General features: G+C 39.5%; 3 protein-coding genes across 10 annotated transcripts; 2 read left to right on the top strand and 1 right to left on the bottom strand.

The window, feature by feature from the left end:
• The first annotated feature begins 155 nt into the window (after positions 1-155).
• LOC128875305 (SRR1-like protein) lies at positions 156-1,519 on the top strand. Its single transcript, XM_054120778.1, has 3 exons — positions 156-383; positions 520-1,217; positions 1,347-1,519. Exons 1-3 carry the CDS (start codon positions 241-243, stop codon positions 1,367-1,369), a joined length of 864 nt encoding a protein of 287 aa, XP_053976753.1. The 5' UTR covers positions 156-240; the 3' UTR covers positions 1,370-1,519.
• A 178-nt stretch (positions 1,520-1,697) lies between these two features.
• On the bottom strand, positions 1,698-5,679 carry LOC128875302 (short/branched chain specific acyl-CoA dehydrogenase, mitochondrial). The gene is made up of 9 exons (XM_054120773.1): positions 5,316-5,679; positions 3,765-3,879; positions 3,545-3,645; positions 3,023-3,229; positions 2,775-2,945; positions 2,578-2,703; positions 2,254-2,436; positions 2,047-2,182; positions 1,698-1,966 (listed from the first exon to the last, which is right to left on the bottom strand). The coding sequence occupies exons 1-9, from the start codon at positions 5,361-5,363 to the stop codon at positions 1,791-1,793; spliced, it is 1,263 nt and encodes a 420-aa protein (XP_053976748.1). The 5' UTR covers positions 5,364-5,679; the 3' UTR covers positions 1,698-1,790.
• Positions 5,680-7,006: 1,327 nt separating this feature from the next.
• Positions 7,007-24,528, top strand: LOC128875298 (protein hu-li tai shao). Of its 8 annotated transcripts, none has more exons than XR_008456784.1 (15): positions 7,018-7,759; positions 13,091-13,419; positions 13,507-13,693; positions 13,807-14,189; positions 14,359-14,808; positions 14,892-15,028; positions 15,108-15,225; positions 16,825-16,938; positions 17,142-17,234; positions 17,349-17,544; positions 17,631-17,768; positions 17,860-17,931; positions 21,853-22,011; positions 22,188-22,255; positions 24,120-24,528. XR_008456784.1 is itself a non-coding variant. In XM_054120759.1 (15 exons), the coding sequence occupies exons 2-14, from the start codon at positions 13,309-13,311 to the stop codon at positions 23,193-23,195; spliced, it is 2,181 nt and encodes a 726-aa protein (XP_053976734.1). In that variant the 5' UTR covers positions 7,019-7,759; positions 13,091-13,308; the 3' UTR covers positions 23,196-23,210; positions 24,120-24,528. The 8 variants fall into 8 exon arrangements, 5 of the variants coding, with proteins under 5 accessions (XP_053976737.1, XP_053976735.1, XP_053976734.1 ...); XR_008456783.1 differs by lacking the exon at positions 24,120-24,528 and adding an exon at positions 23,082-23,139; XR_008456782.1 differs by lacking the exon at positions 24,120-24,528 and adding an exon at positions 23,067-23,139.
• Positions 24,529-24,568: the final 40 nt, after the last annotated feature.

Genomic DNA, 24,568 nt, shown 5'->3' with positions numbered 1-24,568 from the left:
GTCACTAAGTAGATGTGTATTTACATATAGATGCAGGTACACATTTAGACAAAGTAAACGTATGAGGCAAGAATAAACATCGAGTTTGTGGATAATTGATGCTTCATCTCGACGAAAACGTGGTTATCTTTCACAGACTTGGGTGAAAGGTATTTTATTTATACAATTTATTATATAGTTGTCAAAGAAGGTAACATATACGTAGTAGACGTGATAGAATCGAATCAAACGGCATTCAATATGCAAGACCGTGGAGAATTCAAACTCGTAACTTATCGAAAAAAACGTCTTCCTTGCGTTCGAAATAGTCGTAATGCACATGTACCTTTACCTGATGACAATGATAACGATAGCGACAATACCAGTTGCGAGGCACTTTTTGGGTAAGACACTCCTCGTTTTTCAAAACTATATATCGAGAGTTTTCTAGGTGTGAATATACGTACTCTTTCGTTCTTCCATTTCAAATTGTTAGGTTCATTTGTTCCTAACTTCTCAATACTTTACTCCAATTTTCAGGAAGCTCCTCGAGGCAGAGACCGAATTAAGAAATTCGTCATTCGGTGATGATATATTTCATTCATTGAAAGATTCATTGAATGCTTTAAACATTGATGGTATTTCTGAGATACTGTGTTATGGTTTGGGTTCTTTCTCTTGTCGCAGGTCTTCTAAGTATCAGTTGGCTTTACTTCTGTCTTTGAAGAACCATTATGGTTCTCGAGTACATATATACGATCCAATTTTTACTCCTAAAGAGATTCAGCTTCTAGAGAGATTTGACTTTAATGTTATAAAAATTAATGAGGAAGGCAAGAGAATCATGGAGGATAATGTAACATTGGTGTACATGCCGCACTGTTCAGTACATTTGACTAATAATTTCCTTTACGCAAATTGGAGTAAAATATTAACCAAATGCATCCTTCTGACGAATAGCTTCTCAGCTATTGAAGATCATTCAAAGTTTAGAAACTATATGCTTATGCCTATCGACTACATTTTGCGTATTCGACCGTACGTTACAGAAATTGCTTTGAAAAATAATTTTACCTATGAGGAAGTATTCCATGACTTAAATATTCATATATTTCTCGAACGAGATATCGTTACGGTACCTAGGGATTTTTGGAGCGAAAGAGAGGAACCTTCTTACGGAGACGCGACAATCGATTATTTCACTGCTAAACAAACGGAACCAGTAGACGTTAAGAATCGTAATTATATTTCTAGATTTTTACTTAATAGATCCTCAATGTATCAGAATACATTGCGTCGCACGAATTGTGCCAAATTTGTATGCAAATGATTAATAGTTAATAGTAATACGATTTTGTCTGTTGTAGGTCCGAACGAGGATGAAACCTAACATACACTTGATTCGCTCGCTTATAAGGGAAATCCGTCAAACATCCGCTGAACGGAACGCAAAGGATAATAGTATGGTGCGTTACATCCTGGAGCAATCACGAGCTCACAGAGAAACTTCTGAAGTTCTATGTAAAGCACGAGAAGAATTGGAAAACTTGGCAAAGACGTACCTATGTTACTTGAATTCTCGACGAATGTGCAAAGAGATCCAAGTTCGATACACTGGTAAAGGTGAACGAAGTATCAAAGACACTGCAGATCTCGTTGGATTTAAATTACCTCATGATCCAAAGTGATCTTGGTTTAAAGTAATAATATTGATTTAATGAAGTGTTTATGAAGTCTTTATGAAAAAGTAGAAAAATATAATGTATTGAATGAAATACAAAATAAAGCTCTCGCGATAACATTATCAAATTTTACGTGTATTCTTTACGAATACATTTGGCAATCGTTGATAGTTGCATGTTGCTGGTGCCTTCGTAAATAGTACCAATCTTGCAATCCCTGAAGAATTTCTCTTGAGGGAAGTCAGTTGTATATCCTACACCGCCCATGAAATCGATGCATTTCGCGGTGACGCGTAGGGCCGTTTCTAAGTTGGAATGTTTATGAATCGTACATGTTACTATTAAAAGAAAAAAAGAATAATTTTTTGGGAAAGGTATTACTTACCTGAAGCTACGAGTTTGGCCATGGCAGCCTCCTTCATAACATCTTTCTTAGCGTCGACTAATCTGGCTGCGTTGTAGACCAATAACCTGGCACATTCAAGCTCGGTGACCACTTGGGCAATTTGGTGTTGCATTGACTAAAAAAACACGAAACGTTTCGAAGACTGCAAGAAAAGACTGAAGAGAAGATATAGATTATTCGTCATACTTGAAACGAAAAGATATCCTTCCCGAATTGTTTTCTTTCCAACGTGTACGGTATAGTGGCGTCCAAGCAACCTTGCGCTATGCCAATCATTTGAGCTCCGATACCGACTCGTCCTTCGTTTAAGAATCCAGCAGCGTATTTGTATCCATGGCCAAACTTACCCAAGATATTACTCTCGGGAATCTGGGTACACGACGACAACAGTTTATTATTAACGAGTTAGGAGTTCGTTGGAAGTATTATTAGCAGCCAAGAAGAACCAAGAGTACCATTCAGAGGTATTCTTCTCAGCTGCCACTGATACGTGTAGATTGTTCTCTTTACTCTAACGTTATCGAAGTTGACCATACAGGTACCCGACGCCTTTATTCCCAGCTTATCCTCTGGCTTGCCTACCGTCAGTCCAGGCGTGTCTCGGTCCACGAAAAATGTTGTGATACCTCGGTATCCCTAATAATTGAAATGTATAAAAATATAACAGTGTGATTTTACTGTAGGTCTACTAGAAGAAAAGAACTCACAACAGACGGGTCTGCGTTCGCAAACACTAAAAATAAGCCAGCAATGTCCGAATTCGAGATCCACATTTTCGTGCCGTTTATTACAAAGTCGGATCCATCCTTCTTTGCTACAGTTTTCAGAGAAAACGCATCCGATCCCGAGCCAGGCTCCGTGAGGCAAAAGCTACCCGCCTGGAGGAGGACCAATGATATGAAAAAGAAATAGAAACGGTATACACGCACGCTGTTATTTATTCATCTCAACTTACGTGATCTTGAGCTAATTGCGGCAGATATTTCGCTTTCTGTTCCTCCGTGGCCATTTTTAAAATCAACGAATTCACCAGAGTGTTGTGGATGTCGACTAGGGCCGCAACAGCCCCGTCAGCTTTCGCCACTTCTTCGACTGCTAAAATCGTCGCCATGAAATTGAATCCAGACCCACCATACTTTTCAGGAATCTCGATGCCCATTAACTGGCGGTAATCAACTATTTATTAAAACTCATTCTAATCTTAAGACAGACTATCTATTCATATAACGTTTTCTGGTTTTATTTATACCAATATGATACTGTTTTCTTATAATATTATTTAACACACTTGAAAATGTTATATGAAATATAGATGAAGTTTGAAGTAAGATTGATATTGAAATTTTACACCAGAGCAATCGGGGTAATCAATTATATCTGTTTACGCACATACGCGGAGCAATGCAATGACGCGTTCGAGCAAAATGTTTTCACATAAATATTGTAGAAGATATGGATGATCATGCTATTTACTTACACCACTTTCAAAAAGCTTTCGTACCAGACCATCGTCTATCTTGCCTTCCTTTTCCATTTTTCGCACGATTGGTGTAATTTCCTCCTTTGCCAATTTACTGACTAAGAGACAATGCGAAATTAAAAAAAAAATAAGATAATGATTGATAAAGGAATAGGTACGAAAAATCAAGATCGATTTACTGGATGATAAACCGACTAATTTCAATAATGATAATTACCAGTTTCCTTCATCATGAGTTCGTCATCTGAAAATTCTGTTAGAGGTGCGGAACAGACATTGAATCGCGACGCACTCGTCCCCAGATTCCTTTTTTCGTAAAGCGTTCGTGGTATCTAAACGAAACAGATTTAATTATTCTAATTAGCCCGAAGCAGTTAGTTTTATCAGCGATTGTAATCGGCATCGGCGCTAATAGGATCTCTTGCGAATATGCGATTCGGCTACCGATAACCGTTATTTCGTTACAATGTTCGCATTTACAAGCTACCTCACCTAACGACGCTCTTAAAGACTCCTGTTTTCCTATTTGCATCGACGTTATCGAAATCTTTTGATCTAAACTAACACTAAGTAGCGCTAGGAGAGGTCAAGTGCTTGCAACAAAAATATGGAATACGTGAAAAGAAATTCATATTTACAAAGAGGCCACGTGTGCTGCATTGAGAAATATCTAATTGAAATTGCAGTAAACTGGTGACGTGCGTAGTGGAAGTGGGACATGCAAAACAAAGACGGGCAAAATTCATATCTAGATAAAAATGTCGGATAACGAACAAGTGATAAAGAATAGTTCATACGAAGGAAAATTAAAGTGAACATCACGAATACGTTGGTCTACGTTTGTTTTGCTCGTTATCTAGTATACGAATAAATTTTATTTTTATTTATTTAAATTACAAAATTTTAATAAAGAAAACAAATTCAGAAGTATGCAATAAGTTGTAACGAGACGATAAAAGTAATGAACATGCGATAAACGCACGTAAGATACAATGTTAAACCTACACTTTATTTGAGATTATTTTAGACTGGAATGTAATCTTAATACACAGCGACGTTATTTACGACCAATCATTTTCCCTTCGCGAATCAATTTACTTAACACTCGTTGCAGCAATAACGAGTATCAATCAATCTCGTTTGTACAGCTTGTTCCACGTTATATGCACGTATTCGGTTTGACTAAACTTTAGAACGTTAAACATCATTTCGAACATATTTGTGTTGAAAGTCAGATACATTTGCTCGGACATCTATTTGTTCATTATCGCTCAAGGTTCACCGAAAGAAAGCTGATTCTAGTCAGCGTCGGCGTTAATATGACCTTTCCTCGTGAATAGGTGTACTTTTCCTACTTATAACGGTTGTTTCGTTAACATTTGAATAATTTACGTGCCACGTCATCTATTAAAAAAAAAAAAAAAAATTATAACTTTGCAACTTTGCTATATATGTTCCAATCCGTTTAAATGGCTGGAAAAAACAACGTGAAATATTCAACTTTTTATTTGCAACATTTCACTAGGATTTTATATTTTAATTGTGGCAATCGAGGCCATTGATTCCATGTGACATGATTTATCGTATTCCATAGAAAGCCAAACGATAACAATTTCACAATATCGACAGGCAGAAAAGAAAAGCAGAAAAACAGGTTGTTTAGATTTACGCGTAGCATTAGATTCTATAACGGTAGATATTGTGATATATAATTATGAAATCAGGTGAAAGTTCGTGAGAAAGAAGTGAAGTGTTCATGCATACGTACTTGTCGTATTAGCGGCGAAAACAAATTCGTGTTTAGTTTAAAATTCATGTTCGAGATATAGATCGGTCCCGACGAGATCTTTCGATATGTTTGTACTAACGATGAAGGGAACGCCGACCCAGCTTTGACGAACCCCGAAGAAAGTGGAGAACGATGTTGTCTAGTTCAAAGCTAAACAATTACTGACGGGGATCGTAATGTTTTGGACAACGGTACCGCTCTAAACTCCGTCTACAGTTGAGTCTGCACGAGCGTCGAACAGGTTCTTATGTAATAAAAGAAAAAACGATTTCTGATTTATCAGTGAACCCGTTTCGATGACACGACTTACGCAAACACTTGATTTCGATACAAACTGAACAACATTAGTGCACACATAGTTGGACGAAAATGCCACAGCTTAGCGAGTATGTTCTCGTGTATATGTACATATAATATATGCTAACGATTCTACAAAAACGCGCGAGTGTAGTGGGAAATCCCTTTATCGTCGAAACGAGAGTTGCGCTTACGTAAAATTATTCTTTCGTTGAAGGGTTTATCCGTTCTAACGAAATTTTTTTTAGTTTGTTTATCAAATATTCCCCCCCTCCCTTTCGGAGAAGAGGGAATTTATCGTCACGCGTTATCGCCGTCTATTGTCTCTTTTTGAGATATTATTCTGCCTCCCGTACGCGTCGTTATCCCTTTTATGGATGTAAGTTACTCGACGTGGACCTAAACGTCGCTTTCTAATATTAATCTTGTCACACGTCGTTGATTCATCCTCGTTAAAAATACAAACAGCGTCGCGATTCGGAAACAGATCTAGGCTGGAGTAACGTGAACTGATTTTCCATTAATATGCAAATTGTTGCTACTTTTTTGTGACAGTAACTGGTCATTACGAAAGAAATGGTGGTGACAATTGTTTACATTTATTACATGTATCCATATATTTATACGGTAACCGGGACCAAAGTCATTCTGTGTTTACAGAAAAGAGTTAGAGAAATAATAAAGTTACATGACGATCGTGTCTACCGTCGAAAAATAATTTTATTTCTTCTAAGAGGTCATTTTTTTAAGTTTTCGTGATTTTTAGATGTAAATTTATTGTAAATAGTTTCTTTTTATTCTGAGTATAACCTTTCAATATTGCCGATCAATGGTGTCCGATTGGTGTTCGCGTCGTTCATATGTAGTAGTCAACCTTTTATTTTTTTGCGACTCTCTTCCCATATTCTCAAGCAAAATGCATAGAATGTACGTTTAATGTGAAATTGTGATGTCATCTCGACGCTGTACATGAAATTTTAGTATAAGATTATATTAGATAATTTGTGAAAAATATTACGTGTGTAGAAAATAGACATACTTAATACTTAATTACAATACTTAATGTTAACTTTGAAATTAGTCTATTTAGTTCACGTTAGATGTCATACTAAAGGGAACGCTGAACTTTCTTTGTGTTCCTAGTTCTAATAGTCCCGCTTCGAATATGTATTTCGTAAGGTCATATCAACAAAAGCGGTTTTCGTATCGTACGTAACGCGTTATTGGCTGCTCGAGAGCGAGTGCTTCCATTGGTCGACGAGTTTAAGACACAGCCAACCGAAACAAAGCATTTTCGAGAATCGATCTCTCGTTTGGGTTGCCCATGAAGTTCCATGAATCGGATGCGCAACGGTATTGTGCGCACGTTCCGCGTGCTCTACGTGGAATTGGGTGAAGAAAAAGAACAGGAAACGTAGACTAGGACGGAAAGGAAGAAAGGGACGAAACGGTGTGTAACGGGTAACGAAAACATCAGTCCACCATCCACGAAAGATTGATCCTCGTACGTGACGTAAAAAGGCCGATCGAGCATGGAAATTCGCACCTATACGGATACGATTCGAGAAAAATATAAAACGATAGGTTAATCGGTGGCTCCGAGATAACACGGCGAAGACGCGTAGCTCGATACAGAGATGGGCAAAATTTCACTCGAATAATAGATGACGAATAAAATCAACGCGTAAAGATTGAATCGATCAATTTTTATTCATTCATCGCGATATAAATCGTTCTTTAATTCAGAATTGTCATTTTCCGTCGACGAAGAAAATACTGAGGACACTTGCTTATCTCTTTAGATTAGTCGTTTGAAATTTCTATCTAGATAATAATTTTGCCCATCTCTGGGCTTCGAAGTGGGAACGACAAAAGGTAGAGAAGAGGAGGTGGAAGTGGAAGTGGAGGTGGTAGGAGTAGTGCTAGTGGTGGTGGTATATACTACGGGAGAACCAGGAGGTGGAGAAGGCTTGCCAGCCGCCGGAAGAGCATCGACGGCGACGGGGGTGGGGAAGCTGTCCACCGAACGGAACGACCGCTCGGCGATACGAACGGCGAGTCGAACGGTTTCCCAAACGGATACGGACATACCAACCTTCGACGATATTCGCCGATTTTCTGCCTAGGTAAGTTTTTACAAGTCACGACGTAAGCTGTGTCGATCGCGAATCGTTTCGAGACTCGCGACGCCGTCAGGACGCGAGAGAACGGCAGTTCCAAATAACTGACAGGAATGACGTAGCGTAAGGGGTGTGTCGTCGATTAGGCGGCAATCTTTGATGCTATTTCTGTGTGTCGTTAAACGCTTCTGGACGATCTTTGATCGCTGATTACCGAGCATCTCATTTACATTCGACCATCGACCATCGCGTGAATCTATATAGAAAGTGATTGTCAAGATACTTGTTGTGATAGTTACGCCATCGAAAACCATCGCTCCTTCCGTCGCTGTATCGCCATTTGCATTGTTAAATCGTTGACCTTCTTTTCCTCCTGTTTTCCCCCTGAAAGATAGAAAGCTCTTCCGATACCGAGAAGCTCGTTTCGAACGCAAAAGTGACGCCATTCCGTCGTTTCGCTCTTCCGATCGCGATAATTTCCTGTCGGGGCTCGTCGTGCACCGGTGAAAGCTCTCAACGAAAGCAAAAATTCTGTTGATTCCTCGTAGATATAAATCTTGAGAAACTGTGTTACTCGTACGTTATCTGTGCGCTGCCAACGACGATAAGCAACAGTGCCTAGGGACTTGTAAACGAAACGCGTGCGTTTCTTCTGTGTACGCGGTTTAATCGATCCGTTAAGAATATTCTCCATTGAAACTAACGAATGGTTGTAACGTTGTAAGAAGTATACGAGTCCAACTAGTACATTGGCAAAGCTCGAGGTATGATCAAAATAAAAGTAAACTTCGTTTCGTAATGATCGATGCGTGTGCGTACATCGAATACTTTTACATTTATCCGTCAGTGGTTAGTAAATCGATACATCTAAACTCCGGTCATTTGGGCGTATTCGCACGAATAACCGTATACTGAGTTCGTCTCGACGTCCTTATGATCGTCGTTACTTCGTTAACGTGTACACAATGCAGATACTACATGCATATATAGGTGGATGCGTACATGTTGCGTTGCCGCAACCAGCGACATGAAAATTCGTAATGTTTCCGATTTTCCCGCGAAAAAATGTACAGCGAATCCGGGGAATACAACTGCCATCAAAAAATAATTTCTTATCAATTTTTATGCAAGGAACCAATTTTCACTGAAAATAACCTCAAAAATAGAAGAGGACTATTGTTATTAATGATTGGTCCTGGCACTAACTCGATCAAATCGGGTTAAAAGTATAAAACATATCGAGATTCCAGAAGGAAGGAAACAAATTATTAACCCCATTCACTCCCTTCTGGAATCTCAATATCATAAATGTAAATTTGATGGTAGAACAAATTATTTTTTGATGTCTGCGATATTTTCCAGCTGTAATTTAGCAAGTGGATGCGCCAAGCAAGTGCATATCTCCCAGCGATGAACTTGTCTGCCTTCTCTTCTTCTTGCGACAACTCTAGACCGCCCGCGCGCAATCTGTCGTCTCTGTCTCTTGGAAATAAACTGGCTTACTCTCTCAGGTTTCGATTCTATAGAAGGCACGCCGTTCACCTGTGTGTGCAGTGGTCGGTTTATCTTCCCGGTTTCCTCCACCGATCTCGATCCGCGACGTTTGGCGTCGATTTACCGATATCGCGTTTCCAAGCATTTTCTTACTCGGTATTGAACAGTTAGTTCGAAACGTCTTCTTCCTACCGATGACATATCACCTATTTAACCTAACGAGTATCCGTGTTAGCAGCGATACCGTACGCGACACGAATCCAACGATAGGGACGCTTCTACTTATAATTAATCACGACAATTTAGCAGTTTTAAACTTGACATCATCGGTAATAAGTTTGCCTAGTTTACCACTACATCACAGGTCTCAAACCATCTAATTAGATTCATAGATAGTTCGATATTTTTCTAGTTTTTTTTCTAGTTACTTTTTTTCATAACATACACCACGCCGATATTTTCTAGAGTTGTTCAATGTCTATCAATAGTTTTTAACTCGAACGTTATTAGGTGCTAGTTTAAAATTACCTAATCATTGACCTGGATACAAGTATAATTATTCCCGCGTTACTTTAACGATTGTTTACCAACGAGAAGCTAGAGAAAGGCGCACGTTTCCCTCGTAGTAAAAACGAGGCAACCGTGCCTCATCGGCCGAACGTGGTACCACCCAACGAACCACGATAGAGTAAGCTTTGCGTTTTAAGTTATGACATCATCGCGTCGAGAAACAGCGGACGCGTCGCATTAAGTATCTCCGCGCCGCTATACGTGTTGGGTCCATTATCTTGGTATTTAAACACGATATCGAATCGTTTTTTTTTACCTCGTATTAACCATTCTTTATTACACAACAGAAACGTCCACCTCTGTTATACGTATTTTATTTGAATTCATTCTATCGAGCCGCACCATTTGAATCCTTGACAAGGTCACATTGAATTTCAGATGCAACATCGATGATCTATCGGAACATGCTATAGAGTAAATTTCGGATGTTTTCACGAGATGGTGTGCGTAAATACGTAAGTGATCGTAACTACCGTTCAATTGGTGTTCGCTGTTAAATAACGTTGATGAACACCAATTGACGGACTGGCACTATTTAGTCACGGCGAATTACGTATTCGATGAGACGGTGGCAGTTGTAACGAAGCCAAAAAGAATTTTTTTTTTTTTTTTAATCGTTGATGCATATAGTAATAGAAATTTGAATAAAAATTCTTCAATAAGAACGGATGATGGTACGAGTAGGATTCATTCGAAATCATTCGCGTAAATCAGTCGCGGTGGAAGGTGCAGAAAAGAAATGGCCGCGAACCGAAAAAGTGTATCGATCGTTACGCTCGACTCGAAGTCGCAGAGTACTATCTGTGTACTTTTCTTAATACACGACCTGGCATTTAAACTATTTCGAAATATAAAGGAAAGGTATCTAGAAGAGATTGTTTTTGTTTTATGATTTCTTCTATATGATTGTATTTATATTCTAGTGTAGATATACATATATCTGAAGATGACTCGTATAGAAAGAGTCGAAACGTTTTAAAGTGAGACACTCTCGGATATATTTCTGGGATTTTAGCTTGGGAAAATCAATAAGAAACGAACGTCCACGATTCTCGAGAATTATATATTTATTTTAAGACTGACAAATGATGAACTCGATCGGATTAAAATTATTTCAAGTTTGCGCGGTTTCGTCGGAAACGCGTCCCGGAAATTCGTTGGCCGTGCATCGTGACGTCATCCTAAAAACTTGTCGCGCCACTCGATCAATAAATTTCAGCGAATCTGCTTCTACTCGTTTCTTGATATGATAAATTAGCAGGTCGCTGTGATTTTCGTCGAGGAACCGGTTGTAAATTCGAAATTAGAATACTAATCGTATTAAGAGGCGAGGTTAGGCGATAAAGGAACAGTTTGATTCGCTAATTATATAATTTATGAATTCACGTTTGGCGAACAAAAAAAAAAGGATCGATACGATGCATAATTGATGGTTAAAATGTCTGGTGGGTTCGTTTATATTCTAATTGGTCGAGCGTCGGATCGATTCCCAGGATTGAAAACGGTTTTCATGAAACGAAAGTGGCGCCAAACGATTTCTCTTTCTTTTGTAATTACGCATACAATGGAACCGTTGATTCGACGAAAGTAATGAAACCGACGAAGGAGAAATCTCATAATTCACGATTGTGCGCTCGAATCGATGCTTGAAGTGATTTCTTTACGATATCTTTCTAGCATTTTAGATTAGGATTCACGGAAGATGGGGGTTCTAGTTAAACGTACGCTTTCAAGTCGAGCGCCATTAGGCGCGGTTATCACGAGCACAAATGTGTCAATGTCGAGCGTCTAACGACGAGAAAACCAGTGCAATTTACCGTTTCTGTTCCGCGATGGTAGTGAGCATCGTAGTAACGAACACCACCAAGCACACCTTCGTTTGTTTTCGCGTGGACTGTCGCAGAAAATAGGGTTAGGATTACGGGAGGTTTTATCAGGTTTTACGGTCTTCTTCTTGCACGCATAGAACGTTATAACCCTTTCTATTTACCGTTATGTCGTCCTCAATACACAGTTATTTCAATATCCTTATTGTATTTTCCATTGTACGGTTTATGGATTATTCCTTAATTTACAACACTGCTTGTGGTGGTCATATTCAAAGCAATTTTTTTTAGAATAGAGAAATGCCTAGAATACGAACCTGAAGTTTGCTGATACTGTTTGGAAACAAAATTAACAATATCGGCAAACTTAAAGAAAAAAAATAATATTCGCTCCTGGACAATCATAGCATTGCGATAATATTTTGTGATACTCTGTGTTTGTAATCTGCGATGATATTTCGTAATATTTCAAACTTTACTGCACCATAGCATTAAAGTTCTGATGAAGTTGAAAATGTTGGGCCACGTCGCGACGAAAGGGCGAGGTTCTGTTTCGAACCTAACCCTAAAATTCGTAGAGGAGAAAACAAGTTGTTGAATGGGCTTGTTTTCGTCCTTCCAGAAAGGGATACAACAGAAAGATACAGGGAATGTGAAACGGGGGGCGGAGAGACGAAAACGTAAGGCGAGAAGTGAGCGTGGTATAAATAAGCGCGGTAAGAATTTGAGAAAAAGACTGGTACGATTTTAGCCGCTCTAGGGATTCTTGTCGCCAGTCACCCCTGCTGTCTACGCATTCGACGCCCGTTACACTTGACTGTTACCCGCGAGTTTATTGATCGTTCGCTGACTTCTGCCGGTTTTCCTGCGTTCTTTGCCTTCTATCAATCGTCGAAACACGGAAAGATGGAAGGGTTCGCAGAGTCGTCGGGTTTACGTATGAAAAGATGGCGGGCTGGTCGAATTCGAAACCCCTAGGCTTTGAATAAATCATAAGTTTCTTCAATCGAAAACTATTTGTAAACCTATTTGTAAAGAGTAAAAGCCAGATAGGTTTTGCTTAGAACCTAACCTTATTTATTTTTTTTAACCTTACCTACCATGCAAAAGTTCGATAACCTAAGCAAACCCCTGATTTCTTCACCTAATACTTCAACACTTTTCGTATCTTATTTAACGACTTTATCGCACCTCGAATGCAGATAAAGTAAAATACAAACACCACCTGCTACGTCTTTGCGAAAGGGTAAAGTTTCAGCATCTGGTGTTTGTACAACCTAACCTCAATTTGCTTTGCAATTTTATTCGACACGAATTCAATATAAACGTTGACTCCACCGCTGCGAAGAAGTGAAGTTCAACGTCTGTAGTTGTACGATCCAACCTTTATTTTTTCGCGGAATATAGTCAGTTTGTAGCATTAATAGGGGAACGAAATTTGTTTTAGTCGGTATCCAGCGAAGAAGAGGGAAGGAGGAGGAGGGGCAGGAGGAGGCGGTGGTGGTGGCGGTGGTGGAGGTGGCGGCGGCGGCAACGACGGCGTCGGTGGTTGAAAAAGTGGAGGAGGAGGAGGAAGAAGGGAGAGTAACAGCGAAAAATAATATAAAATAAGGGGGAAAGAAGGGATAAATTCAAGGAAATAGTAGGAGAGCAAACTCGTTAAGGATGGCGGACACGAGTGAACAGCAAACGTTGTCCGAGCCACACACGAACGGAGTAATGGACGGTTTGACGGAAGAGGAGAAAAGTAAAATGAGGCCTGCCGACATCGACGCGGTGAGATACCAAAATCAATTCGTTGTATTTAATTCGCGAAGGAACGCACTGAAATTGCATTTTAAAAATTGCATTCTTTTTCGGTAGGATATGAGAGAGATGGAGAGGAGAAAGAGAGTCGAGATGATGATGAATTCGAGACTCTTCCGAGAGGAATTAGAACGTATTATCGAGACACAGATGAAAGACGGTGCTGGGCCATCTGGCCTATTGCAGCAAATCTCGGACATGATGGGTGCGCAAGGTGCTCGGTTCAACGCAAACGTGTTCAAAAGTAAGTTGTTCCAGTTGAAATCAAACTACTGCAGTAGGTCTTAATATTTTTAAACTTACAGCTTCTCAGTCATCTTGGATTTGTCACGGTACGAATAATAGGTTTCTTCACAGATACGAATTGTGTATTACCTATCAACGACATACGCGGTGTCGAAAGCATGGGCTACGCGAAGGGAGAGAAACTGTTGCGCTGCAAGTTAGCGGCGGTGTTCAGATTGCTAGATCTTTACGGTTGGACTCAAGGTGTCGGTGGGCAAGTCACAGCCCGCTTGAATCAGGATCAAGAACACTTTTTAATTAATCCGTACGGACTGCTTTACCATGAGGTCACCGCCTCGAGTTTGGTCAAAGTTGACATGCAAGGGGCGATCGTGGAACAGGGAACAACCAATTTCGGCGTTCACGTGACAGGATTTCACTTGCATTCGACGATCCATGCTGCAAGGCCTGATATCAAGTGCATCGTTCATATTACCACTCCGTCCGTTACTGCTGTAAGTGGAAAACTCGATCGTTCTTCTTCTTGGATCTCTTATAAATTAATTATTAATATATGAATTATATCCATCCATCCATTTGGCATTAACGTGACTAACCGTTTAAAAGGTTATTGCACGATGAATTATATATTAGCAAGTATTTGATAAAATTCTTTTTTTGCAGATCTCGTCGCTAAAATGCGGATTGCTGCCAATCGGACAAGAGAGTATAGTAATAGGGGAAGTGAGCACGCATCAGTACATAGGCGGATCCTTCGAACCGGAAGAGAAAGAGAAGATAGCTAGAAATCTTGGACCTGTGAACAAAGTGATGCTGTTGACGAATCGCGGCGCTCTCTGTTGCGGAGAGACCGTTGAGGAAGCGTTTTACAACGTTTACAATATGGTGATGGCCTGCGAGACGCAACTGAAGATGATGCCCGCCGGCCTTGAGAATTTAAATCTTATTTCCGAAGAATCGAAGAAAGCTATATTCGAGGCCTCGAGAAAACCCCCTACACCGCAGCACACGGCTCAGATCTCCGAAAGCTCGGCTCTCGCTGAAAAACTTGAGAAACGTTGGCGAATCGGCGGAACTGAATTCGAAGCGCTCATGCGGATGCTGGATAATGCTGTAAGTGTTTAAGATTCGCAGTGATTTATAGAGACAACAAGACATGACTGTTTTATAAATTGTGTAATTTTGATTGTTTATAGGGATTCCGTACGGGTTACATATACAGGAATCCGTTGGTGAAAGGAGATCCTCCGAGACCTCGAAATGACGTTGAAGTTCCACCAGCAGTTTCGTCTCTGGGGTATCTACTCGAGGAAGAGGAACTATATAAACAAGGGTAAATACATTTGTCCTGCAAAAATGATTTGTATCATCCGATAGAAGCTTTCAATCTTCTTTCTCTGTTTCTGTTATAGACTCTGGAAAGGTGGTCGCAAAGGCACTGACAGGTCACGTTGGCTGAACTCGCCCAATGTGTATCAGAAGGTCGAAATTCTCGAGACGGGAACTCCTGATCCGAAAAAAATTACAAAGGTAGAGGTTATCACTTTTGAGAATAAAACCGAATAGATGGAAGGAGGGGGGAATATATATCATACGAAATTATATTGTACGTGAAACTAAAATTCGCGCGAGAGTTGAGCATCCTTGCGAATTATATTATCGAAAAGGAATAGTACATTTAAACAGTGTCGATGTCGGTGTCAATGTTCGTGAATATTTTACGTGCACATGTTGTTACATTAGAGATTTCTCGAAAGAGCTATTTATCAGAAAGTAACTTGTTGCGGCTAATTAAGATGAGAAGAGAGCGTACGTGCAATTTCCTATAAACATCGCTTTCCTTCATTAGAATAAGTAAGACGAGCATGTGTTCCAAATACTGATAAACGAATTCACCCTTTTTTACAAAGACTCGCAGATTTTTGGATGATTCGAATCCATCTGTTCGACTAGATTTCATCGATTTTGCTTGTTATCCGTGACACACACGCGCAGCGCAATTTTCATATTCTTGGTACATTCCAGTTTACAAGTAGTCCATTAGGAGATACGTTGCGAAAGCACGAACACGGAAAGGGAGGAAGGGAGAGAGTGAGTGGGAGAGAGATATATATATATATATACATGAACGCAATGTATAAATTAAGGGTTCGAGGAACCCTGAACGATCGACTTGCGATTAGCACGAAATGTAATTCCGACTGAACGTGTCTCTACGATATCGCGTGTCGTTCGGCCAGTACTAAAAAATTATTGTCGCCGTTAATAGACTTTATCGCACCTCTCTCTTGTAGCTTCTTGATATTCAAATAAATATATGTCTACTGTTCATCGTGTATAGGTAATTTTTCTAATCTAATAAGACATCGACGAGGTAGTTCGTCCTGCAAATCTGCGATTCGATGAGCTCGAGTTCCGCGAGCAACGAAGTCGCACGCATTTTCATACGTCGTGCCTCGATGTTCCCCGAAAGATGAATACGAGATCAGACCTGGGCAAGATATATATGTAAAATACCAAGTATATTCGTTATTTGAGGCTTTCACGACCCGATTCTCTATTGTTAATAGTATTTAAAATCTACTTAATTTATAAATGCCCAGACCTGCTCGAGATACACGATGCCTGACCATCGATCACATCCGATCGATTCGTAATCGGGTACTGTGTATGAATGTGTGCCTGTTAATCGTATCGTCGAAGCGACGAACGTTCGATTCTTCGTCCCACTGCATTTACAAAACCAGATCGATCGACCCTGTATAGAGGCGGAGAGAGAGACGGATAAAAAAACCCTCTCCAGAAATATTCGCGATCGATAGACACGGAAAACGTTTAATGACATGTTCCTCCTGATAAAAGGAAAAAAAAATAAATGATCGAATAAATCCACGCTGGACGAAACCAGCCGAAGAACTCGAACTCTCGACGAACGATTCGAAAAAGTTGCAGCATCGAGCGCGTACGTACACCAAGCGGTAACGGGGAACACGACGCCGATGTCATCGGCAGGGCAGGCACACATAGCATACGCAGACAATGCGAGAATCGATTATTACCGATGCTGTACCGGATGCTTGAATTATATCGAACCCGGGGGTCGAACTAACGTTCTGGTTTTGTGTGCAGTGGGTGTCTGACGGCTCTCCGACCCACAGCAGTACGCCGGTGAAGATCGACGGTGCTCTTCAATTCGTACCGAAGAATACCAATCCAAAGGAGTTTAAACAATTACAGCAGCAGGTAAGTACATCAACAATCTGTAAGTATCTCTCTGTCAGTCCTGTATCAGTTCTTAAACTTATAATAACAACCTCCTAAGATTGAATAATTAAATACGTGAACCACATCGTAAAATCAATAATCATCTTGCACAAAGATATACAGAATTGGTAAACAGTTTCAATTATAACGCACGTACGAATCTACCCTTTCTCTTTTGTCAGATCAAAGATTACCGTAGGGCAGACAAGATATCAGCTGGACCACAATCTCACATATTGGAGGGTGTTACGTGGGAAGAAGCTAAGAAAATGCAGGTAACGTTATATAATCATTATTTGTGCTCTCATTTATTCTCATTCCACTTGAGATTACACTGTATCTTCGATGAAAGCAATTAACAAAATCATTCCTTTGTATATGCACAAAAGGATGCCACCATCAGCGGAACTGGAGAGCAAGTAGTATTGGTAGGGGCGGCCAGCAAAGGTATTATTCAACGTGGCTTTCAGCACAATGCGATGGTCTACAAAACTCCATACGCCAAAAATCCATTCGATGCCGTTACCGATCAGGAACTCGACCAATATAAAAAAGATGTGGAACGTAAACAGAAAGGGGATCCATGTAAGTGATCAAATAAATTGAATGTAATCAAGAAACATTCTTGATTGAATATACATGTATCTCTAATTTCTTTTTTCTTCTTTAAGACGACGAGTCGCAGTCTGAATCGGAGGCATTGTCATCCTTCAACGCTAGCCGCACAACTCATGAATCGAGCACTGCCAAAAGTCCGATTCAATCACCGGTATCGATAACTTCGGAGGCGGAAGAAGAAAGCAGAGACGGTAATTAAGCATTCCTCGAACTATAAGTGCTAGAAACTAAAATACAAATTTTAATCTGTTTTAATATCCTACGACCTTTGACCACTTTCAGAACCCCGAGTACTGCGAATAGAAACGAAACAAGTGCCTGCACCGAGTCAACCCGAAGTTGTGTTGAGCGACGGTAAGTTTACTTTGATAACGTTTATCTATCGGCTTGAACAACTGCTCGCTTTCTCAAGGGTAAGCTATCATTGAGAACGAGCAAGGGAATGTGGTACGTATGTTGGACGCAAGCCAGGTGGAAAGCCTTGATCGTGCTGTCTTTTGTTTTTCTTGTTCCCGTTTTCTTTTCGTTTTCCATTTAACTTTTAAATTCCTCGTAATTAACGACCAAGGCTTGTACCAAAGATGGAGGAAATTTTATTCGAGTGTTACATGATTACATAGATGACAATTATTTCATCCATTTTTGGTTTGTTACCATAAGCATGAGAACATCTTCAACCCGCTCCGTTTGCGTTTGCTCTTTAATTTCATTCACTACCATTAATTCCCTTTTTGTTTATGATCACTAACGCTTGCACCGTGCACGTCTGCACATTCGCATATCCGCATGTTTATAAATTTCACGTTTTCTTTGGACTTTTGGCTCTAATTAATATCCCTTTCTTCTTCTACTTACTCATTTTTTTTTATCACGCACGTCAAAAATGCATCGCACCACGCATTTTTTTTTTTATTCATTTACGAATCGTCGTCGCCATCCGAATTACCATGTAGAATGTCGTCGAGGCTTGTGATAAAAAATGCACGCGAACGCGTTTATTCTTTCACATGAAAAGTCCTTAAGCTTAAATCGAACTTGTCAGTGAGGTTGTACGAAAATTAATAAATTGTCACTGCAAAACCTCATCGATTAGTTAGACTCGAGCCTAAAACGTTCCCTTGCTAGGACGCGTTATTTTATTTATCCAGGTAACGCGAATGCAACGAATTTCCAGATACACAGGTGTGAGCATCCGTGATCATTAACATGTATCTTCTGTCTCCGCGAGATAGAAAGAGAGGCAAATGAAAGTTAAATTACACTTGTGGTGTTTTTGTTTTGAAAAATGTGGTTGCAGATTCGTGTAGCAGATATTGCTGTCGAAACGAATATGACTACGAGTACGAGAATGAAGTCTGCATTTACTGCGATCATCGTAATCGGCAATTTTCGAGATTCTGTCGGCAAGAACCATGGTTAGAAATTGCTCGAGCCGATGTTATCGCGTTACGCATGAAACCAACGATAGTTGACTACGTTCCAATTTTACAATCCAAGATTAGCTCCACGCTTGACGTGGAATGTAAATTTTTCGAAAACATTTCTTGTTCGATTCATCGTGAGGAGAAAGAACGCCTGGAAGAGCCATCTAACGGATCGGGGAGAAGAGGTAACTGTAAAGTAACAAACAATGAAGATTTAGACCCTCTCAAGGAGAAAATCGATAAAGAAAATAGAAAAATGCAAGATCACATCTCGAGTGACCGAGGTATAACCCAAACCATTAACTTATTGGACGAGAAAGCTACTGAAGAGGATAGAATACAAGATTACAATTCGACTGGTGCTACTTTAGAGGAACAGATCCTGGAATTAATGAAGATCGATTTGAACGTTCCTACGTTGAAAGCAAATTCCACTCCTCTTTCTTCTCGTTTGAATTTTGAAGTCTCGACCAAATACAACTTACATTCCACCGACATGAGTATATTGTATAGTTTGACGCCACTTATAGATTCAGAGTATCCAGAAAATGTCGAGGAGGCCACGATAGCAGAATCGCAATCGCCATTGCCAACAAATGAATGCAATAATAACGTAGATCACACGCTACAATCAAACGAAAAAGAAATCTTTGAGCACAAACAGCAACAATTAAAAGAGAAGGAACGCGTGTTCGAAGAAGCTTTTGACGATTGCATCTGGCTGGACGATTCCTTCAGCAACAACGATACATACAACATTCCGAACAGTCTTTCGTCCGACGACGAAATTCCTGAAATTGCTTCGACCGAACGATCAAGTGAAATGAACTTGGAAACTGACACCCTTTTGGAGATGCTCAAGATAAACGGTGAAAATTTTCAAAGCAACATCAGCGACAGCGCGAACGAGATCATCGCCCAACTGGACGCGAACGATACTTATACGAGTATCAATTGCCTGGTTGCTGAGATTTTTGAAAGAGTCTGCACTCTTTGTAGCGTGCACTTGATTAGCCAACATAATACAGATAATTACAGATCCTCTTCGATGTCATCCTCGCCCACACGCTCACTGTCGTCAACGTTATTATCAATTTTTAAAGACGAAGAGTATCAGTCAAAGGAATGCTCAAGGGCTCAGAAATCTTCGTTGATCGAGGACCAAGATGGAAGCTTACCTGTCTTCGTTGTACGCGAAATCGTTCACCACGTAGTCGATCTAAACGACGAATCTGAACGCAAACGTTCAAACATCACCGACGCGACAAATTGTTCCTTCAAGAAAGCTAAAGACACTGCAAACGTAGAACTTAAGGAAGCGCGAAATGCCATCAGCGAAGAGATGGAATTCTTTTACTTAGAGCAACAGATTAATAATTTAACGACTAGTACTGACCAGAGGAAAGATGAAATAATTTCTTCTTCGATAAATTTGAGCAATATAGGTATAGAAAACGAATCATCTGTAACTTTGGGACAATGTGAAACGACAGAAATGGATGCTGTCTTCGAATTTTGCACGATAGCGAAAAGAAACTCTAAGGACGTCGACGATAAAACGTTTGAATTAAATTTTCGAGTCGAGTCGAATTGCGACGCTGCGACCGATGTTGATAATGAAGGACTAAATGAAATCAATGACTCTCCTCTAAACAGTTCCTATATAAAATTATTATTATCGAGGTCTTCTTCAAATTCTGAAAATGATAAAGACGTAGAAGGCGATTGTTTGGATAATTCACTCAAAAGTAGCGATATAGAAACCGAATTTTTAAAAGTCGATAAATTCTGCAATCACATGGAGACTTCCAAACCTTCCGAGTTATGCTCTGAGTGCATCTACTGTGCAGTTAACGACAATCAAACACGTTCTCTGCCTCCCATAGACGAAGAAAGCGAAGAGACGAGTGGAAATTTACTGGACCAATTGTTAAACACTAACCTAACCAATGAGGTAGTTCAACAGGAAAAAGAAAATGATTTCAATGATACTTTCAAGTGTCTTGACGACATCGAAAGCGACGAGGAATTCTTCGAATGCAATTCGGGAAGTTCGAGGAACAGGAGGTTGTCCAAGTCAACTCCACTGAACAGCCCAAGATCTTTTCATTCGAGCGCGACCATTAGCTTAAACGAAGACGCGTGCTATCTTCCTTTGGAACTCGCTTAATCCTTTGATTAAAAAACGTAGCTGTACTCGTTAGCTTGCTTGCAAATCGTACAATGATGTACCTTTTTTATGTTAAGTAATGATAATTATTTCTCGCGTTTTTCTAGTCTATGAGCACGTTCCTGCATATATTTATCATTTCATATACATGTCTATACATGAATTTAAGGCTATATGCATTGTGGCATGTGATGTAAGAGGTATTCTATCCGTATTCTTTGTTATGATTCTCACAGCTACACGAGTATGTCTATTTTAATATACGTACAAAATCATAGATTCTAACATACATTTTTTTTTTTTTTCGTTCACTTTGATTTTCAACTCAACGTACTCTACACAGTGTACTCGCCGATGTGACAAACTCTGTCACGTAATCATAAAACAATATTTACATAACATTATTGCAACGGCAATGTGATAAACAATTGCGAGCATGCTTGTTCTTTAAATTAATCACTTGCATTGCCATTTTGTCTTGTTCGTGTCTTACTCCCAGTGTTCCACGGTTATTTACTTCTTTATGTTCTACATTTATTTTTGTATTTCGTACCTGTATCGTACGCCGAGCGTACACTATGTCTACGAAATAAATGTTCTCACACAAAAAGCTTGGAAAAAAAAGAGAAAGGTTTAGAAATGGAACTTTTCTTATTGTCCGTTTTTTGATATTCATCTCAGACGGTTTTGTAACGTTGCTTCGAACGAATCTCGATCTTCTGCGCACTGACAATGAGACGACCGAAGCACCTTCGGATACTGCTTGTTTTCCCCTCCCTTTTCGATGCATCAAAACATTCGAAGAGGCGACCAGAATCGTGTTGATTTCCGTTTCTTGAGGTAAGCTTCTGCTTGACTTTGGTATCGGCGATTCGTTTACAATTTGTACATTAAACGTTTCCGTTAAACCACGGTACACTTGAAAAGCTTTTATGGGTACAGCTTGTGTGACATTTTACTATCATGCTGATCCTTATAACGGTATATAATGTAATACTCTGCGCTTTATGTTTCAGGAGAAAATACCGTAAATGGCGATCACTCGGATGCACACCACAGTACATTTTCTCAAAGTAGCAAAGAGGTTTGTTCCTTGTACTTGTTTACCATACAGTATTGTCCTCGAGCTTTGTCACAAACCAGTTATGCTCAATATCTTTCCTATTGTTTCAAAGACAGTTTTTCCTGGTATGTATACACAGTGTCCATTAACTTTTATTTACGGTAAAATAGACATTAATAGATTCATTTAATAAGGAAATATATTCCAAGAAGGTAACTACTTTTTGTGGAAGATTATTTTGAAAAATTAATTGTAAAGAGGTAAAGTAACGAGGATTGGAAGCTCGAGGACGCCTAAAATATGTGTGAAGGGAATAACGAAACACTGTCGATACCAACGACCGCCATCTCGCAAAACGAATTTGCACTTTAATTCTGAATTATTTTTCAATCCATTCTGCATTAATCTCTTCCATTCGCACCGTGTAATTGCAGCTCGATTGGACATGAATCTGAGAAAAATTCTCGCCTCAAGTAAATCAGACTATTTACGCGTCTCATCATTCATTGTTGAATAAGTTTCTTTTTTTAGAATCATCCAGTACTTTCATTAACTATTATGTAATGCTACAAAGAAGGTAGTTTGCCGATAGTGTTCGCTTGCATGAATCTGAACAGCCGTTTTTCTCTGGATACTGTATATTGTGCAAAACATTGAAGCTTGTGGGTGGTGGGATGTGAGATTGGTTAATATACTCGTGTATGACTGGGAAGAGGAGGGCGTGAAAGAGTGGAATGCATTTTTTTTATCTATATCTATGTTAGCAAAAGTTGGCTGCTTGCATGTGCATGCAAGACGGTTTATGGTTACGGTTGGGACCTTCCGTGTTAAGGGTTCCGTGTCGCAGGATGTGAGCGTTAGCGAGGAATCGCCAAAGAAGGAAAAGAAGAAGAAGAAAGGCCTTAGGACACCGTCATTCCTAAAGAAGAAGAAGGAAAAGAAGAAGCCAATCGAGGCGTAGGTAGTCCTAACTTTGGTACGTATTTGTACACATCACAAGATTGGGATTTATTTATTCTTTGTTCATTGATTGGTCTCCTTGCTGCACCCCCTTCATCGATTATTGTCTTTTTCTGTAATCTAATAAACCTTATTCGAATGGCCCAGCCCTATATTCCTATTTCTATTCTAATTTCCAACTCCTGACCAGTTCATCTATTATTTGTTCAATTCAAGGATGAAGAGAATTTATATAAATTATTATTTATTTGCATAGTCTTACAGTCAATCTCATTAATGTATACATTTAAAAAGTGACAACTTTAAATTGAGCAAGTAATATATATTCTAATAGAATCGAATGACGAGTTGCTTTGAGAAAGTAATGAAAGGTCCATTGTAAGCATTGTAAAAGTGTAAGGCAACTCGTCGTTTCGGTTACCTGGTTGATTCGCGACATACCGTTGAACTTCTACGTTCTGCAAATACTAAGAAGGCGTACAGAGAGAAAAAGGTAGGCAGGAGGTTTCTGTCTAAACATTTTTTTCTCTTAGCGTAGATGAGCTCTGGCGCTACTGTAATTCGCATAGACGCAGCAAATTTAGGTTCGTTTTACTTAGTCGCCAGTTAGAGTTCAAATTATAGTCGCCGCAACGGTATTGATCGCATTGTCATTCACGTGTATTCAGCGCCTGATTAAAATGATTCAAACCCTTGCATCATAGTTAAGACTTGACTACAACAAATATTTTAAAAAATTTGTTAAATTATAAATTCTTCAATTCATGCTCAAAGCTCACATTTTAATACGGCTCTGCATACGCGTAACTCGTTTTTCATTTTATCATCCCGACAAGATTGTATCCGATTGCGTCGCGTAAAAATAACAAGAAAATTATTGCTAAAAATAAGTATTATTACTGACCACGTTGTTTTCTGTTTTCAGACACTGCCACGAGCAAAAGCTTATCGCAAATAAATAAAACGAAGAACAAGTACCCGGGTGAAAATTAAAACGCGAGACAGAAGAGTCGAAGATCGCAATGCGAGTCGAAAGTGCGTATACAAGGAAACGAACGAAACTAGGGACTAGGAACTAGGAAATAGAAGATCGGAAGTCGAAGTAACCATGCAACAATCACAGCATCTTTCCAGGACTCAAGACTGCCATCGCATTACGTCTACGATAAGAAACTATATTGTACTGTTAATGTTTTTACGTTTTTAATTTGTTAAGGCGTCGCGCTGATGTATTTAATCCGCTATTTAATTTCGCCTTCCCAGCCCCGTTTGTGTAATGCAATAAAACAAAATTACGTCTACAATTTACGATAAAAGACCGAAGGAAAAATGCACTCGTCACATGGTTGCTTTTTTTTTTAAATTAGGATTTAC

The sequence above is a fragment of the Hylaeus volcanicus genome, chromosome 4, assembly GCF_026283585.1.
Source record: "Hylaeus volcanicus isolate JK05 chromosome 4, UHH_iyHylVolc1.0_haploid, whole genome shotgun sequence".
Classification (NCBI taxonomy): Eukaryota; Metazoa; Arthropoda; class Insecta; order Hymenoptera; family Colletidae; genus Hylaeus; species Hylaeus volcanicus.
The sequence above is the reverse complement of the archived record's forward strand: the minus strand, read 5'-3'. Positions and strand labels throughout refer to the sequence as shown.

Excerpts from the sequence above, each read along its gene's own strand:
- LOC128875305 (XM_054120778.1), top strand. The coding sequence starts at position 241 with ATGCAAGACCGTGGAGAATTCAAACTCGTAACTTATCGAAAAAAACGT. Across the intron at positions 384-519 it reads AGTTGCGAGGCACTTTTTGG|GAAGCTCCTCGAGGCAGAGA; the intron begins GTAAGACACTCC and ends TCCAATTTTCAG. Across the intron at positions 1,218-1,346 it reads ACCAGTAGACGTTAAGAATC|GTCCGAACGAGGATGAAACC; the intron begins GTAATTATATTT and ends TGTCTGTTGTAG.
- LOC128875302 (XM_054120773.1), bottom strand. The coding sequence starts at position 5,363 with ATGAATTTTAAACTAAACACGAATTTGTTTTCGCCGCTAATACGACAA. Across the intron at positions 3,646-3,764 it reads ACTCATGATGAAGGAAACTG|TCAGTAAATTGGCAAAGGAG; the intron begins GTAATTATCATT and ends ATTGTCTCTTAG. Across the intron at positions 2,437-2,577 it reads TCAACTTCGATAACGTTAGA|ATTCCCGAGAGTAATATCTT; the intron begins GTAAAGAGAACA and ends TCGTGTACCCAG.
- LOC128875298 (XM_054120762.1), top strand. The coding sequence starts at position 13,309 with ATGGCGGACACGAGTGAACAGCAAACGTTGTCCGAGCCACACACGAAC. Across the intron at positions 15,226-16,824 it reads ATCCGAAAAAAATTACAAAG|TGGGTGTCTGACGGCTCTCC; the intron begins GTAGAGGTTATC and ends TTTTGTGTGCAG. Across the intron at positions 16,939-17,141 it reads TTAAACAATTACAGCAGCAG|ATCAAAGATTACCGTAGGGC; the intron begins GTAAGTACATCA and ends CTCTTTTGTCAG.